At 39.8% G+C, this 17,520-nt stretch overlaps 1 protein-coding gene across 1 annotated transcript; it reads left to right on the top strand.

Annotated features, from left to right (window-relative positions):
* Positions 1-9,194: 9,194 nt before the first annotated feature.
* Positions 9,195-14,544, top strand: oprk1 (opioid receptor, kappa 1). Its single transcript, XM_031294000.2, has 3 exons — positions 9,195-9,846; positions 10,664-11,016; positions 13,467-14,544. Exons 1-3 carry the CDS (start codon positions 9,602-9,604, stop codon positions 14,003-14,005), a joined length of 1,137 nt encoding a protein of 378 aa, XP_031149860.1. The 5' UTR covers positions 9,195-9,601; the 3' UTR covers positions 14,006-14,544.
* The last annotated feature ends 2,976 nt before the right edge of the window (positions 14,545-17,520 follow it).

Here is a 17,520-nt window from a genome sequence, read left to right as displayed (position 1 = left end):
TCAATAATAGGTTAAATAAATGTGACTGGATTTTGAGCAGGTTCATGACAGCGAATCTTCATCCAAAATTGATATATACTATATGCAAAGGTTTATTTAATAATGTTGAGAAGATATACAGTACTGTGCTAAAGTTTTAGGCAGGTATGAAAAAATGCTGTAAACTAAGAATGCTTTCAAAAATGGAAGTGTTAATAGTTTATTTTCATCAATTAACAAAATGCAGTGAATGAACAGAAGAGGAATCTAAATCAAATCAATATTTGGTGTGACCACCCTTTGCCTTCAAGACAGCATCAATTCTTCTAGGTACACATGCACAAAGTTTTTGAAGGAACTCGGCAGGTAGGTTATTCCAAACATCTTGGAGAACTAACCACAGATCTTCTGTGGATGTAGGCTTCCTCAAATCCTTCTGTCTCTTCATGTTATCCCAGACAGACTCAATGGTGCTGAGATCACGGCTCTGTGGGGGCCATGCCATCACTTCCAGGACTTCTTGTTCTTCTTTACGCTGAAGATAGTTCTTAATGACCTTGGCTGTATGTTTGGGGTCGTTGTCCTGCTGCAGAATAAATTTGGGGCCAATCATACGCCTCTCTGATGGTATTGCATGATGGATAAATATTTGCCTGTATTTCTCAGCATTGAGGACACCATTAATCCTGACCAAATCTCCAACTCCAGAAATGCAGCCCCAAACTTGCAAGGAACCTCCACCATGCTTCACTGTTGCCTGCAGACACTCATTATTGTACCGCTCTACAGCCCTTCAGCGAACAACCTGCCTTCTGCTACAGCCAAATATTTCAAATTTTGACTCATCAGTCCAGAGCACCTGCTGCCATTTTTCTGCACCCCAGTTCCTATGTTTTCGTGCATAGTTGAGTCGCTTGGCCTTGTTTCTATGTCGGAGGTATGGCTTTTTGGCTGCAACTCTTCCATGAAGACCACTTCTGGCCAGACTTCTCCGGCCAGTAGATGGGTGGACCTGCGTCCCACTGGTTTCTGCCAGTTCTGAGCTGATGGCACTGCTGGACATCTTCCCATTCCGAAGGGAAATGAGCTTGATGTGTTATATATTACTGTTACTATATACTATAGTTGGTTGATCATACACCTGACTACAATCCTAAAAAATCCCTGACTTTTTGCAAGTACCTATAAGAATTAATGCTGGTTTGAAGGCAAAGGGTAGTAACACCAAATATTGATGTGATTTTAGATTTTTCTTTTGTTCGCTCACTTTGCATTTTGTAAACTGATAAAAATAAACAATAATTTATATTTTTCAAAGCACACATTTTTTTCACACCTGCCTAAGACTTTTGCACAGTACTGTAGATACCTTTTAGCACAACCATGTTAAGGTTTTGGATTACTGTCCAATAAACACGCAAAAGCTTCCTGATGACCATTAAAGATGACAAAACCAATTATAAAAAAGTTGTATGTTACAGGAAATTCTGTCTCACTGCAGAGCTTGGTTCTCAAACCATCTCACAGAAAGGCCAAAACTTTGAGTCTTTGAAACACTATCTATAATCTCCCCTAAAATTACAATAACCCATATGCTGTGGATGAGTGGCTCTTGAAAGAAAACAAATGTCTGACTGTCTTATGCAGTAAATTAGGTTTCAAATGCTGCTTTGAGTCGCAGTGTGCTCTCATCAGAATTTAAATTAAATCTGAGATGTTTGACCTCTTTTTGTCTGACCTTAACTGTGTTCTTCCTTTACTATTTCAGTTCATTCATATACATTCACATACGCAGTAGTTGTAACAATCAGTTTTAAATTGTACATATAGACATATTCTTCATAGGGGAAGAGGCAGCTGTTTGAATGTGTTTGGACTTTTATAATAACAGGTGTTGATAAGGAACTAAATCTGACTTGTAATTATTCTCATGTTTTGTTTTCTCAAACACTCCAAATAATTAACTTTTAAAGCTAAAACTAATTTACTTATATTGTACTGTGTGTTTTTAGGATTATTAAAGGGGAACTCCACTGAATTTACACATCCAAGTGTGTTTGCAGGTGTGCAAAATGTATAAAGCCTTTTGTGGCTCTAGAGGGAGCTGAGCAAAATCTGATAAGCTGCATCTAGTAATGTCACTTGAGTCAGCATTAGTTGGGGCTGAAGACTACAATCCTGAAAATAAAAATAATATTTGGGGCCCAAATCAGTTCCTATCAGTTCCTAATCCAATATAATAGGAATATTATGTTAATGTATGCAAAATCACAGGGGTAACCTGGTGGCCCATGGAAGTCCCTCATTACCTGTCTACTCTTGAAGAACTAATTGAAGGCAATATTGCCCAATTAAATCAGATATAAACTAAGTGATGTTAAATGCAATAACCTTGTTCCACTATATTAGACAAAACTTCCAATGTGCAAAAAAAATACTTTTCAATATTCAATATTTACAAGCAACCATGAAAAGGTTCACATTTGCAACAAGATTTGCACTAAACAGACATTTATTTTTTGGAGACATCAGTATTTACAACAGCTACTGTCTGCTGCAGCTGCTTATGTGTGAGGCAGCCAGAAGGTCGGGCTGGCAGCAGCATACCCACGGGTAATCTGCCTCCAGATGCTTTCCGTGCTGAAGTTAAACTTTTTCAACTCTTAATTCTCTGAGGAAGTCATACCATCTTCCTGAAAAACAAGTCTGTTCAAACTTTACAACAGACATCTCCACATTCTTCTGAATGTCATTTATTTACCTTGGTAGATAAAGAGCGCCCATTCGCTATTGACACCTACAGTTTATTGAGCATGTAACTGTCCTTCAGCTCTTTTAGCAAGCATTCAATTCAAGTTTTAGTCTTTGCAAACTCTGATGCACTCATCCCCAATGCTTTGACATCTAAAAGGTGTGGAGAGCTGGGATGTACGCAGAGTCAATATTTATGTAGAGGCTCACTGCCTTTGGCTGCAGTCGCCTGGCCCTGCTTTGCTCTCTGAACGCTATTTACAGTGGCTGACACTCTGTGGTCCCTGTGCATGCTCATCTGCAACAACTGAGTGAACTCTGGACCCTGAAACAGATGGTTTTTCTTCCCCCACTGCCTTTCTGTATTATGCTACCCACATTTGTTGTTGAGGGTCAAGACAGGGTGTGAAACTGGCTTTATGTTTGCACAGTCTCTGGGGTTGCGATTATAGATGAAATTCCCCTGATGCTGAGGTTTTCTGTCTTGTCTTAAGTTTCCAATTCAGTTTTGTTCCCTCTCTCAGAAAGGTGTTTTATGTCAAGTTATGTTTTTTTTCATATCGTACATTCAGGTAACTGAGGCAAGTTTCCGGTTCATGCTTCCAAATCATTTGTGTTTGACATCTTCATCTGTCCAGCCTGACAGACTGTTTTTAGCTCACTAAGAGAAGAGTATTGTTCCCTTGCTTCATCGATCAAATCCCTTTGCTCTTGTAACCATGGGTCAGAAGAGACTGTCCGTTCCCATAGTGACAATCATGACTCTGCTGAAAGAAGCTTGATTTAAGGCTGCATGTAAGGAGAATCACAAATACCGAAGTATTTACAGCTTGCTCTGCCTGACAATAATGCTTCAGTGTGTAACATTAAGCCGTGTTATCTCGTGCTGTGAAGTCAACTGTGCCGTTTCGACACTGGAAATACACAATTACCAAGGCTCTCAGAGCTGGACCTCCTTTTCGCTCATGATCAAGTGCAGGTGCACAGTAATCATTTTCCCGCTGGGCTGTGAGCAGTCAACAACACTAGGTTGGAGCTTGTAGGCTACTGCACCATCCTTGTAAATAACAGTTTGTTTTTAAGTGCCTGTTTAAACACAGCCAGTAAAATCTGGTTTAAACACCACTGCACCACTTTAATAGCACCACTGAGGAAGATACACAGTCATCCATTTACTTAACTAATACAGTGCCCGTTGAAAATGTGCCTGTTTGGAACGGGCCGATTGCTTGGCCTGTGGTATTGCTGCTTGTAGAATTCTTCAAAACCAAACTGTACCCCAAAAATGACTTACAGAAGGACCCCAAACCACTTCATATGCAACTCCACTGTAGGCCTACAGCCTGCTACTAACTTACAGTGAACTTCTACATCAGAGGAAGAGTGACGTTGTATTAATATATTTACCTGACAGAGAACGTTGCAGATTCAGAATTTAATCACAAAACATCACAATGAAAACGTAGAGTAATCATCATAGACAGTAAAAGGTAATCATTAGCCTCATGGACTCATGGCAGTGCGCTATACCCACGTGGGAAAGAGAGAGGCGTTGTCTCATGTGATCGTTAATGAATTTAACATTTCAGCAAAGGTGTTAATTTCCATACAGGTTTAGTGGCTTGACGGTTAACGGTGAAGTAGGGGATTTGATTCACGGGGTATTTTGGCGACGGTAATGTTATTAGTGTTGAAAGTTAGCAGTAGACTTAATTAACTCTATTCAGGGAGTCTCTTAGATTTTCTCGCATTGCACAGCGCTGTGAAGGAGTAGGCTAATCTCCGAGATTAGATTGTGTTCTGCCTCTGTTTAGAAGTGATGAATGTAGGCTACAGCTCACAGCAATTTAATATGATATAGTGTCTTGCTTTTGTTTGATAGGGTGAATAGTGGTAAAGTGGGACACTTTCTGAAAATGTATACCTTCTGCGTCATTTTTAAGTATGATCCAAATGTCTTAGCCCCTCATATGATACTATTCTACAAAGCTTTAAGAGCTCTACTATACTATACAGAAGAAGAACAAATGCATCAAATTAATAAAAAGAAGACTGATATGAACATATATTTTTTTTTAATTCTAATTCAACATCCCATAAAAAAATATATAACAATTACAAACCATGCATCAGTTGTTTTTTTTATAACCTTAACGTTATTCACCTTAGAACCCTATGTCATTGTACTTTCCATCGCGGGTAGGTTGTATGAAAATGGCGTGCCACGCCCCCGGAAGTGATGTCATAGCCACATAACCTACATTTTTTAATCTTATACTTGTTTATGATGAGCTCAGTGTTGATTTTTAGTATCGCTGCTGTTAAGCATTCTGTGTGTGCCGTCTGCGTGTGATGTGCAGGTTCCCCCCAAAGACGGATACACACGCATACATAGATACGTCTTGCTTTATTAGATAGATGCAACTGCTGAGTGATGGCACTGTTTATATACAGTGGGGTCCAAAAAAGTGTTATTTACCAAAACCCAATAACTTTGCTGTCAACCAGAAAGTGTTGCTCCTCTTCTACCATGCCGTAGTTGAGAGCATCCTGCATTATGGCATCTCAGCCTGGTTTGACAACCTCAGTATGAAAGCTCAGATTACCTGGCTAACACAAAGAACCATTAATAATCATGGGAGTCAGACAGCATCCCACACTCCAGGCTGTATTTGACAAAAGTATCCTCAAGCCCAGAAGATCGTTTCAGACCCCACCCATTTCCTCTGCCCTGAGCACCAGAATCTCCCCTCAGGCAAAGGCTTCAAAGTCCCTCAGACCAGGCTCAACCGCTTTAAAAACTCCTTTGTCCCCATGTCCATTAAAGCCCTATATGGCAACCTAGTCAGAGCCAAACCCCTGAAATGCTGCTTTTATCTACACATACACATTTATCATGACTTTATGTTGATGAGGCTACTTACCCTTGCTGCACGTATTAGCCTATACTATTATGACGACTATTACGATGTGTTGTACAAAGAGCAGTGTGCAGTTTTGTTGGTTGGTGGCAGTCTGTGTATGTGTTATGAGTGTGTCCATGCGGAGTGGTAACAGCCTGTGTACGGTATGCATGCATGCACTATATTGTGTAGTATTTCCTAAACAGTACTGTATGCGTATGTGTCCAAGACAAATGTACTACAGGACAAGAAAAAAAAGAACTCTATCTTACATCTTTCTATACTGTATGTATATAATGTATCGCTATATGTAATGTTTTAGCATTAGCTCATTGTTTTGGTTTCATGACCCACAACTTTAATGTTTTTGTTCACTTTCACCGCCCTCGTCAACTAGTAACTAGAAGGAGCAGCAGACCTCTCCAGTCGCTTCTCCGTCAGCTTTGCAGAAGATATGCTGCATTGTCTATTTTACAAATATTTGTTGTGCTTTATGTAGTTGAAGTTGGACGGCGATGGCATGTGGCTATGACTCTATCAGGATCGGGGGAAATCAACTTGCCAGCCTCATGCCGACTCTGCTGACCTGTCAATGAAGGTGATGATCTTTGTGAGACACAACAGCGTCTGCATACAAAGCTGCTTTCACGTGTGGGACCCACACATATGTGCAGGGTGTAATTATGCGGCCAAGGTGTTTGTGACGTTCATGCAATGCTCCCCACATTCAGAGTTGGATAAATTGCTGGAGAAATTCACACAGGATTCTAGTATGATGCCAATTAACCATTTTATATGCATTTTAAGTTTAAAGCAAATGGGAAAACTCTAGCCTAACAAAGACATCCTTTCCAGGTTAGTGAAAATACACACGATTTGCAAACTATCTGTATCTCCATGTATCTCCAAATTATAGACATTTAAAAAAATAAAACAAAGTCAGATAAACATTGGTTTATCTCACTAATACACTTTCATAAAGCTTAAAACAAGCCTTATTTTTCTTGGTTCATGAGAAGTCGACGTTTTAAGGATATGTGGCATTCACTGGACTGTGACGAACAATAGCCATTTCGCCGCTCTTTTCACCCTCTCAGGAGATTTCTAACAAAGCACTGTGATGAGTGTAAATCCTGGGGTAATTATTCTATGATCTTCCATGATTGCCTATGGGTGTAATCTGTAGCTATAGAACTCAAATTACACCACATCTCATCTGTAGAAACAGATTAAACCCCAAAGTCAGTGTGGAGAACAGACTGGAACGGTTTGGACCTTTTTTCCTCTTTAAAAATATAGAGGTCCACACCCTTTTTGAAAAATAGCTCTTTAAAATAAATGAACTATTATATATCTGATTAAGATCACAAGAATGGACAAATAGATGAGGCTGCCACATCCACCTCATATCACAAAAATAAACAAAAAATAGGCTCTGAGAAGTCTTATTATGAAACTACACTTGACTTATCTTTAAGGGGTAACACCCAGTTTTAGCCTGAAAACATCCACTTCACAAATTCAAAAAACACATTCAAACCCTAACGCATTGCTTATTTCACTGTCAAGTTTTCAGTTGTTAATTCTTTTTATCATTTTCTCACTGAGAAACGTGTACACGTACGTTTGATATCATCTGCTTCATTAAATTTCTCAATGTGATGACCTATAGGTTTAAATTAGTGAGAGGTATTCCTTCCTTGTGTGGTACAGGCCAGGCTGAGTGTGGGAGGGGAGGCAAAGATTTTTAAGTTTAATCAATGATAAAGTAGTAGGATCAAATGGGTTTCTGTATCTGAATTGCATTCTGCTACTGTGGGAGAAAGCTTGTTTCGTCTCTGAATTTGATATTTGATATATTTTGAGAATATATGGAAATATGGCAATGAATGTTGAAGGGATTTCACAGGAAGCATGTGGAGGGCCGTGACAATTTTCTAATTGTGACAGATACACAAAAAAACACATTAAACAAGTAATCGTGTGGTGAAGCACACTTGAAAAACCCTGGCTATTTTTTAAATCATTTGTCAAGTTTTTTCCCCCGTTGTTAAGATTTTTTCTTGCACATATGCTCTGACATCTTTGTGTTGAATACCTGTATTCATCATGAGTCATTCATTGAAGCATTTCAATGAATAGACAGCACCTCCGGTCATGGAAAGGGTAGTGAAATGCAAAAAGGAATTTATTCTCGACTTTATCTACTGGAGGTAACATAACTATCATTCCCTCTCCTCCTCTGGAACTCACATAAAACGAAAAAGCCAGAGGAAGAGTAGCAGATTGTATCTTTGTGCAAACAGACCTTTGGCACTGCATTATTAGGGTTAAGGGTGAATACTGTAACTGTGTTTTTCCTCCACTGGAGCTCTAATATGAGGAAAGATGAGAATCACCCTTGAACTACACCTGCTTCAAAACCTTGAGTGAAGTAAACACAGCAGTCTCACAAGGTCAAGCCTGTACAGCCATTAACAATAGAAACACCTACGGAAAGGCTTGTCACTCACACCTGGCCATGATGGGTCTCTAAGCAACGAATCCTAAGTGTGAAACAAGGGAAAGGGAACAGCACCCACTTAATTACGTGCTGGTGGAAACTGTCTCCTATCGGCTGGCGTGAGAGGAAAAAGACTGGTTAGAGAGGAATAGCCTGTGATTTCTGTCAACATGGGTGTCTATTCTTTATTTTGTTCTAGATGTTCTTTTTTGTTTTGAGTTCTTAGGGATGCCCATGTTGTGTTGTTGTAGGGAGGATATGGTAGATCCATGTTTTGAGGCAGTGGGGAAAATTCTGAATTGGTAAAATAAATGCACATAGAAAAAGTTCTGAGCATACAGAGCTGAAAGAAGATGATGAAAATGACTCTGTTCTTGCAGCAAAAGTAATTCTGACCAAAATGGATACTGCTTAGATAATGAGCAGTTTTTATTTGAAGGTCTACAAAATGTCTCTCCATAATAAAGCTAATTTCTGTACTCACACAACGGTTTGTGTGATATCTTACGGACAGGCCCGCTATGTTGCACATTATCGATGATTGGTGCTGCTGGCATACACAGAGACCATCATCTCAAGGTTGCTGTTGAGTGTCCTTCTGACTTCATACCTCTTCAACGTCTAATAAGATTCTGCATGTTTGCATTGCAGTTGTTGCTTTCACACGAGTTGCTAGGGAACATCCAACGACATGCATTGACGAGAATTTAAACATTTTCAGAAAGCACAGGATAATGTAGCACACGTAGTTTTATGTTTGCTACAGGCAACATGTGAACTACAAATATATTTAAAAAATAAAATAAATACAAAAGAAAAAGATAGTTGTGGTTAATATGGCTGCATAAGAAAACAGATGATTTAATGGTCACAGCTTTGGAGTGTTTGAGTTTTACCAGAAATAATGCATCTTAATAAAGTGTTCATTTTATGTGGTAAATATATTTTAAGCTGAATGTGATGCATGTGGTTAGATTCTTTATGCTGGCTGGATACTGTCATATCTGTGGGCTCAGCCTCTGATGTCACTAAATGAGCAGTGCGGGCTTCCAGTGCGCATCTTCGGGGACGCAGCGGTGGCACAGGCAGTGAATTCTCTGCTTGTCCACAACTCAGCAACCTTTTATTTCCAACATCCGGATTTGAATCTATGGCTGAGTAGAAACTCCTAATCAGTGTTGTTGTATTTGTATGAACTTTCTGGAAGCAGAAAAAAAACAAGGTAAGGGAGTGTTACACTTGTTTAATGATGTCCTTGAGCGCGGGCTGTTGCGCTCCTCTTCACTGGAGCCATAATCTGTACTAATAGAGACATTTGCTTCGTGGTTTTTGTTTTGTTTTGTAGCAGTAATCGAAAATTCAGCTTGTTTTGGACCAACATCTAAATTGTGCGGTCAGTTTACGCCCAGCAGCAGCAGCAGCAGCAGCAGCAGCAGCCCGGCCGGTGCAGGTAGCGTTCAGCACCATGGAGAGCAGCGTGGTGCACATCTACAAAGACGACAGGTGTCCCTCGGGCCAGCCGGAGGAGTGTTTCCCAAACTTCACGTGGCAACCCGGCTCATCAGACATCTTCAACTACACACCCAACGGCACCTGGGACGCTGAACCCGAGCCCATGTCGCCCATCATCCCCATAATAGTCGCAGTGTACTCCGTGGTGTTTGTGGTTGGCTTGGCTGGCAATTGTTTGGTGATGTATGTCATCATTAGGTGAGTTTTCAGCTTTGGAATAATGTCAGTTGTTCATAGTATGTCAAAAGCAATGCCAGTCATCTCAGTAAGTGTGGAATAGCGTGCGTACCTGCATGGCTCAGAAAGCAATAGACAATTCAGTGCGTATACATTTTTGAACAGCATACGTTTACATGTATATTTCTTGGAGTTTCATGTGTGTGTGTGTGTGTGTGTGTGTGTGTGTGTGTGTGTGTGTGTGTGTGTGTGTGTGTGTGTGTGTGTGTGTGTGTGTGTGTGTGTGTGTGCCCTTGTATGATGTTCCCCGTGCATGTGCACGCTTTTATTGGTAAACTGACATATAATAATACAGAATCCTGGGCTGTTTTTTTCTTTACTAATTGTGACAATTACGTTAAGTCACGTTATGGATTGTAACAAGGTTTGCAGTGATTGTACAGTCAATATTTCCTCTCAAAGCTCATTTGTTCAGTTTAATTGAAAGTTCAGTTTAAAGCTGTATCAAGGTATTGTCATTTTAAGTGTTGTATGTGAGATCAACCTTGATAGATTACATTTTAAAGCCTTGAATTAGACAAGAGATGATAAAAAGAGTTATTTTCCTCCCAGATTAATTTAAGCAGCCAAAACACAAAAGGAACCTTTTGTGTTATGAATTAATCTGTTTATTCGGAAAAAGAGCTGAGCAATATGATAACTCCTCATCTAAAAAAAAGTGACTTCATTAACCTTGTCTCTCTTTTTAATGATTCAAACAACAACAAAAGTAAAACTGAAACAAACAACAATCAAATCCATTCAACCTCTTCATGTTTCCTTCTTTTCCCCACAATAGATACACCAAAATGAAAACAGCCACCAACATCTACATCTTCAACCTGGCTGTGGCCGACGCTCTGGTCACCACCACCATGCCCTTCCAGAGCACAGACTATCTGCTCAGCTCCTGGCCGTTTGGCGAGGTGGCGTGCAAAGTCTTCATCTCCATCGATTACTACAACATGTTCACCAGCATCTTCACCTTGACCATGATGAGCGTGGACCGCTATGTGGCCGTGTGCCACCCTGTCAAGGCCCTGGATTTCCGCACCCCCGTCAAGGCCAAGATCATCAATGTGATCATCTGGGTGCTGTCGTCTGCTGCTGGGATACCTGCCATGATACTTGGAAGCACAAAGACCAAAAATGGTACCTTGACCTTACATACATTCACACTGGTATGACTCCGCCTTTGATGTTCAATAGGGTCTATAAGTCTTTCTATTCATTCTACTCTGGTTTATTCCATCTCTGTGTCTGCTACGGAGACAAAAGATCAGCTGCAAAAGGACTCTTACATGCAATTTCAAACATGAAGCCCCAATTTATAGCAACACCCTTGCCTTGAATTATCTCATTTAGCTGCAGAAAGCATCCTTCATATTCCCTATAGAGGATAGGTTTGATGAGATAATGAGGGATAATGGGTCCTCCTAGGATGAGACTAGAGCTTGAAAGATTATTTTTTTCTTCAGCGACAGTCTGATAGATTGTTCACGTTCACAATAAAAAAGCACAATGTACTTTGCCCGCTGCTGCTGATGCATGTGATGCTGGCCTTTACCTCTCTGTGGTGACAACATTATTTGCATCACAGGATCTGACGTTGTAGTTTTTTAGCCATATTAGTAAGTCATCATCATGTCCATCGGCTTGTCTGTTGGTTCAACACTTTGGTTCCAACTGAAATATCTCAACAAACATTGGATGGATTGTCATAAAACTTATTACAGACTTTTGTGATTCCCAGAGAATAAATCCTGCTGATTTTGGTGATCCCCTGACTTTTCCTCTAGCGCCACCATGGGGTTGACTTTCAGGTAGTTAGTAGTTAAATGTCTTGAAAACTAACTTGAAAGGTACAAAGTGCCATGGATACACATTGCTAATCCTTTATTCAGATTGACAGCTGGCTGTGGTAGCAACTAGTCGATCACAAGGTAGACACGCCCAAAGCATGCCCTGCTTTATCTCTATTGTACGCTTAATGGGACCATAATTTAACAAAATGAGCATCATGCTGTATTGAAGAAAATTTCTATTGAGATCATAAACTCATAAAGAAAATGTTTAATGATGTAATAAATCAAGTGAGAAGTAGGGTAATTTTCTCAGACATCTATACAATCTATACAATCACATTTCTTTAGATGCCCCCTGCTGGCCATTAGAAAGAACACAGGTTTAAGGTTTAAGGTTTAATGCACTTCGCATTGGCTTCACTTTAAAGGTGTTGTAGGTAGGATTGTGAAGATCCAGGACTTAGCCAAAAATGTTTAACAACGACAACTTCTCAGTCCCTCCCCCATTTCTGCTAAAGCCCAAAACGGTCTCCTAAGCCCATCCCCCCACAAGGGAGAATGAATGCATGTGCATGAGCAGTGATTGACACGCAGTTAGACACCCCCCCTGGCCCTGATTGGCGCATCTGAACAGGGAGCTGTGGATTTTTGCAAATCGCACTACAGGCTGTAGGTAGTGCCAGAGGAGCCGGATTTCTTTTAAATTACCTGCTTCATGTAGTTATACTCGAACACAGGGTCAGTTTCAGCAAATATGACAGAAATTTTTTTTTTACCTACTGCACCTTTAAAGGCCCAGAAGTTGCCGCTTGGTTTAGTGCTAATTAGCAAATGTTAGCATGCTAACATGCTAAACTAAGATGTTAAACATGGTAAACATTATATCTGTTAAAGTGCCCATATTATGAAAAAATCACTTTTTCTGGGATTTGGGGTGTTATGTTGTGTCTCTGGTGCTTCCACACACATACAAACTTTGAAAAAAATCCACCCATGCTGTTTAGAGTGAGATACAGTTTCTGAATGTGTCCTGCCTTCAGTCTCTGGGTGAGCTGTTCAAAATCGGCACGGCTTGTGACGTCACAAGCCGAAACGAGCAGGCTAACCGCAACCATTAGCTCGTAGCGTTAACATGCTAACGCTATGGCTAACGCTAGCATGCTACCTCGTTCTCAATAGCAAAGCACTGCTACAACACACACAAGTTCACCATAATCTACAAAAGAACTACTTACATGTGCGCCCTCATTTAGAAGTCTCCCAGCTAATCCTGCCTTGTAACTGACCAAAGTTGTAGAAACAGCCTTTCTTTTACTGTCTATGGAGCTAGCTAGCTGACATGATCTACATCTGAGCTACTGGGCATGTGCAGTGCAATCAAAGATAGTACAGAAGAAGAAGAAGAAAAGAGGTCTCACTCTGTAGCTAAAACAGAGACCAGCTGAAAAGAGGATCTGCAGCAGTGAGAGAGAGCACTGCAGTACAACACAAATATGGTGTTTTTTGAAAATTAAACCATGTAAACCTATTCTGGTACAACCTTAAAATACAATTATGAACCTGAAAATGAGCATAATATGGCTGCTTTAAACATCACTATGTAAGCATTGTCATTGTGGGCATGCTAGCATGCTGACATTAGCATTTAATTCATAGCATAAGTACAGCCTCACAGAGCTGCTAGCGTGGCTGTAGACTCTTAGTCTTGTTGGTTTTCTCCTGAGTTAAATATGACCGTGTCTCTATATTTGACTGCTCAAACCTGTTCTGCTATCTATGTTGTTCTATAACTAACAGGGATTACAGAGTGTGCCCTACAGTTCCCTGAGCCCTACAGCTACTGGGACACCCTGATGAAGATCTGTGTCTTCATCTTTGCCTTTGTGGTACCTGTCATCATCATCACCGTCTGCTACACGCTGATGGTCATGCGGCTGAAAAGCGTGCGCCTACTTTCAGGCACACGCGAGAAGGACCGCAACCTGCGCCGGATCACCCGTCTGGTTCTGGTGGTGGTTGCCGTGTTTGTGGTGTGCTGGACTCCCATCCACATCTTCGTCTTAGTCAAGGCTCTGTCTGGCAACGTCCCAGAGACCACCGCCGTCATGGCTGCCTACTTCTTCTGCGTGGCGCTGGGCTACACCAACAGCAGTCTCAACCCCATCCTCTACGCCTTCCTGGATGAGAACTTCAAGAGGTGCTTCAGGGACTTTTGCTGCCCAGGCGCCCAAAGACACGGAGACCTTCATGGGGTGAGCCGGGTGAGGAGCACCCTGCGGGACCACACATGCCCCACAGAAGCCCGGGGAGATATGAGGCAGGCCAGGCCTGTATGACTAGCCATGGACACATCCTTTATGCCTTATCAGGGCTGGGAGGACTCCAATGACCTGGGATTGACTCAAGTCACCACTGCCATCTGAGGGAAAGCTAGATAGGGCCAGGTATTTATTTATCCAGCATGTTGGTCAGAGAATCCAAAAGCAGATTTGCTTAAATTTTTCTTATTGTCAACAAATCCCATGAAAAGACAAAAGCCATCCCAGAATTGATTCTACTAACCAGTAGGCTATTACCTATTTAGCCAAAACCTAATATAGGTTATTCCTTCATTGTTGTCAGAAAAACTATTGGCATGACATGTTCCTTCATTGTGATTAACATGGGCACTTACTTATTCTGAATTAATCCCAGCATTGTCCTGCTGCCAGAAATACTCACTCGATGACCAAATATGTATCAATCCACCGCTGACAATAGTCCCCAACAAATACACAATTTACTGTTGTTAGAGACTTTTTTTCAAAACTGCACAGTACCCAGCTGTCTGAAAATGACTTTAACTCTAATAAAAAAGAAGCTATATATATATATATGTGACCTGTTTATAATGGTTTGTGTCTTCAGTGAGAATGAATGTAGATAGATAGATAGATAGATAGATAGATAGATAGATAGATAGATAGATACTTTATTGATCCCCAAGGGGAAATTCAAGGTCCCAGTAGCTTAAGACATCACACACAACATTCAAATACATCACAAACAGGATGATAAAAAAAGCAAATCCACATGAATAGCATGGACAATAAAATACTAAATACTAAATAAATAAAATAAATAAATAAAATAAATAATAATAATGTGCTTGGGTCTGAGTGCTAAAGACAGGGTAGGGAAGTCAGAAAGTTTTAAGAGACGGACTACTGCATTGTTGTTGTTGTTGTTGTTGTTTTTTCTTGGGATTGGTTGACATTTAGAAAAATATAGAATTACACCAGAGTTGTCCTTTAAAATTAAGTTTAGATTAAAATTCTATGAGACAGTTTGTGAAGTGCAAAGATGCCTCTGGGATCCCAGCCCAGCTAGATACTATTTTGCAATGTAAAATGTATAAAGCTGAAATCTAACTCAGAACGTATACTTTTTCATATTATTTTATTACATTGTTGATATCAACAATGGAAAGAAGATGAATGATGTCCAGACAAGACAGACTTGAAAGTATTTTATTATGTAGCTTGATCACATTTTGTTTACCTGACCTGAAAAGTGTCCAATAGGCTTTCATATAAAAGTGATTAATATAGTTCTAACATGCATGAAAAGATCAACTGGTATTTTGTGCACAGGATGAAAACAAGTAATCGTTCCTGATTATGTTGGGAAATAACTGCATTATGAGCATTGTTTAAAACTGATAGCGTTTTATGTGAATTGTAGTTCAGTGCTTTGCTGTATTTTACATTTGTGAATAGTCTATATCATTGGCAGTAAACCCGTGTAGAATATTTAATAACCTCTCAGGGATCATCCTCTGTCATTTATCACAAGAAGATACTGAATCAAAGTATTTTTTCTACTTGACAAGATGGCTGACCTTGATAGGACTCCGGTGTCAGAGCAGTGTGTTATTCAAAGCTGAACTATTATCACATCTGACACTGCTCCACACCTTTAATGGTGTTCAGCTGTTATTCTACAGTCATTGAGGAGGTGTCGAATATGTACATAGTGTGTTCTACCTGGCATGTTCTCATCTTGTCTGAAATACTAGTACATGTAAGAAACTGGGCAGAGGGCTCCAAGGAAACAGCTGACATGAGAATAACATACTGTATCACAACATACCTTTTGGTGTATAGTGCAATTTAATGTTTATACTGTAAAACACTGCTTGTACTGCTCACCAGATGGATAACAACGCATTTATGAGTTTATCCTCGTAAAAAAATAGGTTTTCCCTCAGCAAAAACAAAAGACATAACTGATTTACTGTCTTGGTTTCCTAAATTATTGCAACTTTTATAGGAGTTACCAGATAAACCAGAATTCATAAAATCAAAGGCTTATGAGGGTTTTTCTTAATGTAGAGCAACCTGTTAATGTATTTATCTGTTTAGATCTGACCATGTACTTTTAGCAGAAAATGTGTTTTTGTGCTTTGTTTTGTGTGCCTTATCTTATTTGGCCTCTGAACTCAGCTTTTTTGCTTGCTCTAAAAGATCATCAGTTAGCCACATCCATTTTTGTGATGCCTTTTTTGCCTTTAAGAGTATGAAAGTATATCCTGGTATAAGTTTACTGCTTAAAGTTATTGTAGCATTATCTCTAGGAAAATTGAAGTCTTACTGAGGACATTGTTGGTTATGGTATGTGTTTCTTAACTTTTCCTCTAATACTGTAATTTAGTCGATAGAAATGATTGTATTCATTAAACAAATGATCGGCCAAATTTAGCCCAGGTCTTAGCAACATATACTGTATGTAAAATGAACTGTACGTGTTGGATATTTTGCTGTATCTTTTAGCTTTGAAAGTCAAAACATGCTTTACACATGTGCAACAAAGTCACAATAAAACTGTAAAATATGAGCTTGCTTCGTTTCAAGAAAACACTAAGAAGGGTTTCATTCCTGTCCTCGACGATATCAAGGTGGGTTCAATGAAGAGAAATATGGAGTAGCATCACAACACAGCCATGACCTTATAACCCACCTCCCCAATGATTCAGAATTTCTTTTCCAATCCTGTATTAATTCTCTTCAACTCAGACACAACGTTAGTGTTTTCATGGTGAGTGCTCTGACTGAAAAGCAGAAGCCTAAGGCTTGTAGATTCAAGATTCAAAATCCTTTATTAATCCCAGAATGGGAAAATTCACACTGTTGCAGCAGCAAGGGACAATAGGAAAGTAGAGGATACACGTTAACACACAACAATAATAAAATTAGATAACATCCCATGTAGTAATAATTAGCTGTGGTTACATGCAGCTAAAATGTATTCCGATTGAAATCATTCAGATTGATTGTTTACATGGGATGTGATCTAATTTGGTTTTGTGTTTACATGCACCGCATTTAATCGGAACAGATGTGTGACGTGGTTTTTAATTTGTTCAAAGCCTCAGTCTATCCTGGCTTTGTTCATTTTTTTTCATGGACTTGTTTGTATAGGTTGTTATTTCCATCTAGGCGTCCAATAATTTATAGTTTTTTAAGAGTTTGTACAAAAAACTAACCCTCTGCAGAACTTAAAAGCCGCCATTTCTGGAAGTGGAAAAATGTATGTCCTCGAACATTTATTTCAAGATAGAGGGCATGCACAGAAAGAATACAGCCAGAAAATAATCAGGTTAAATCGTTTGCATGGTACAATTTTTTTTGGATCAGTTTATGAAAAGGTGTAAACTACCCCTCTGCAACCGAATGAAATTCCAATCGGTTTGGGCTTGTTTATTCTGTCAGAGGTGTTTATATGGAGTATTTTTTATTGCTAACTCCACTCTGGTGCCTCCTCCAATACATACATGTCACACCTGCAGGGGTCAGCTCATTGTTTAGCTTTT

The sequence above is a fragment of the Sander lucioperca genome, chromosome 9 (assembly GCF_008315115.2).
Source record: "Sander lucioperca isolate FBNREF2018 chromosome 9, SLUC_FBN_1.2, whole genome shotgun sequence".
Taxonomy (NCBI): Eukaryota; Metazoa; Chordata; class Actinopteri; order Perciformes; family Percidae; genus Sander; species Sander lucioperca.
This window is presented reverse-complemented; position numbering and strand designations above follow the sequence as displayed.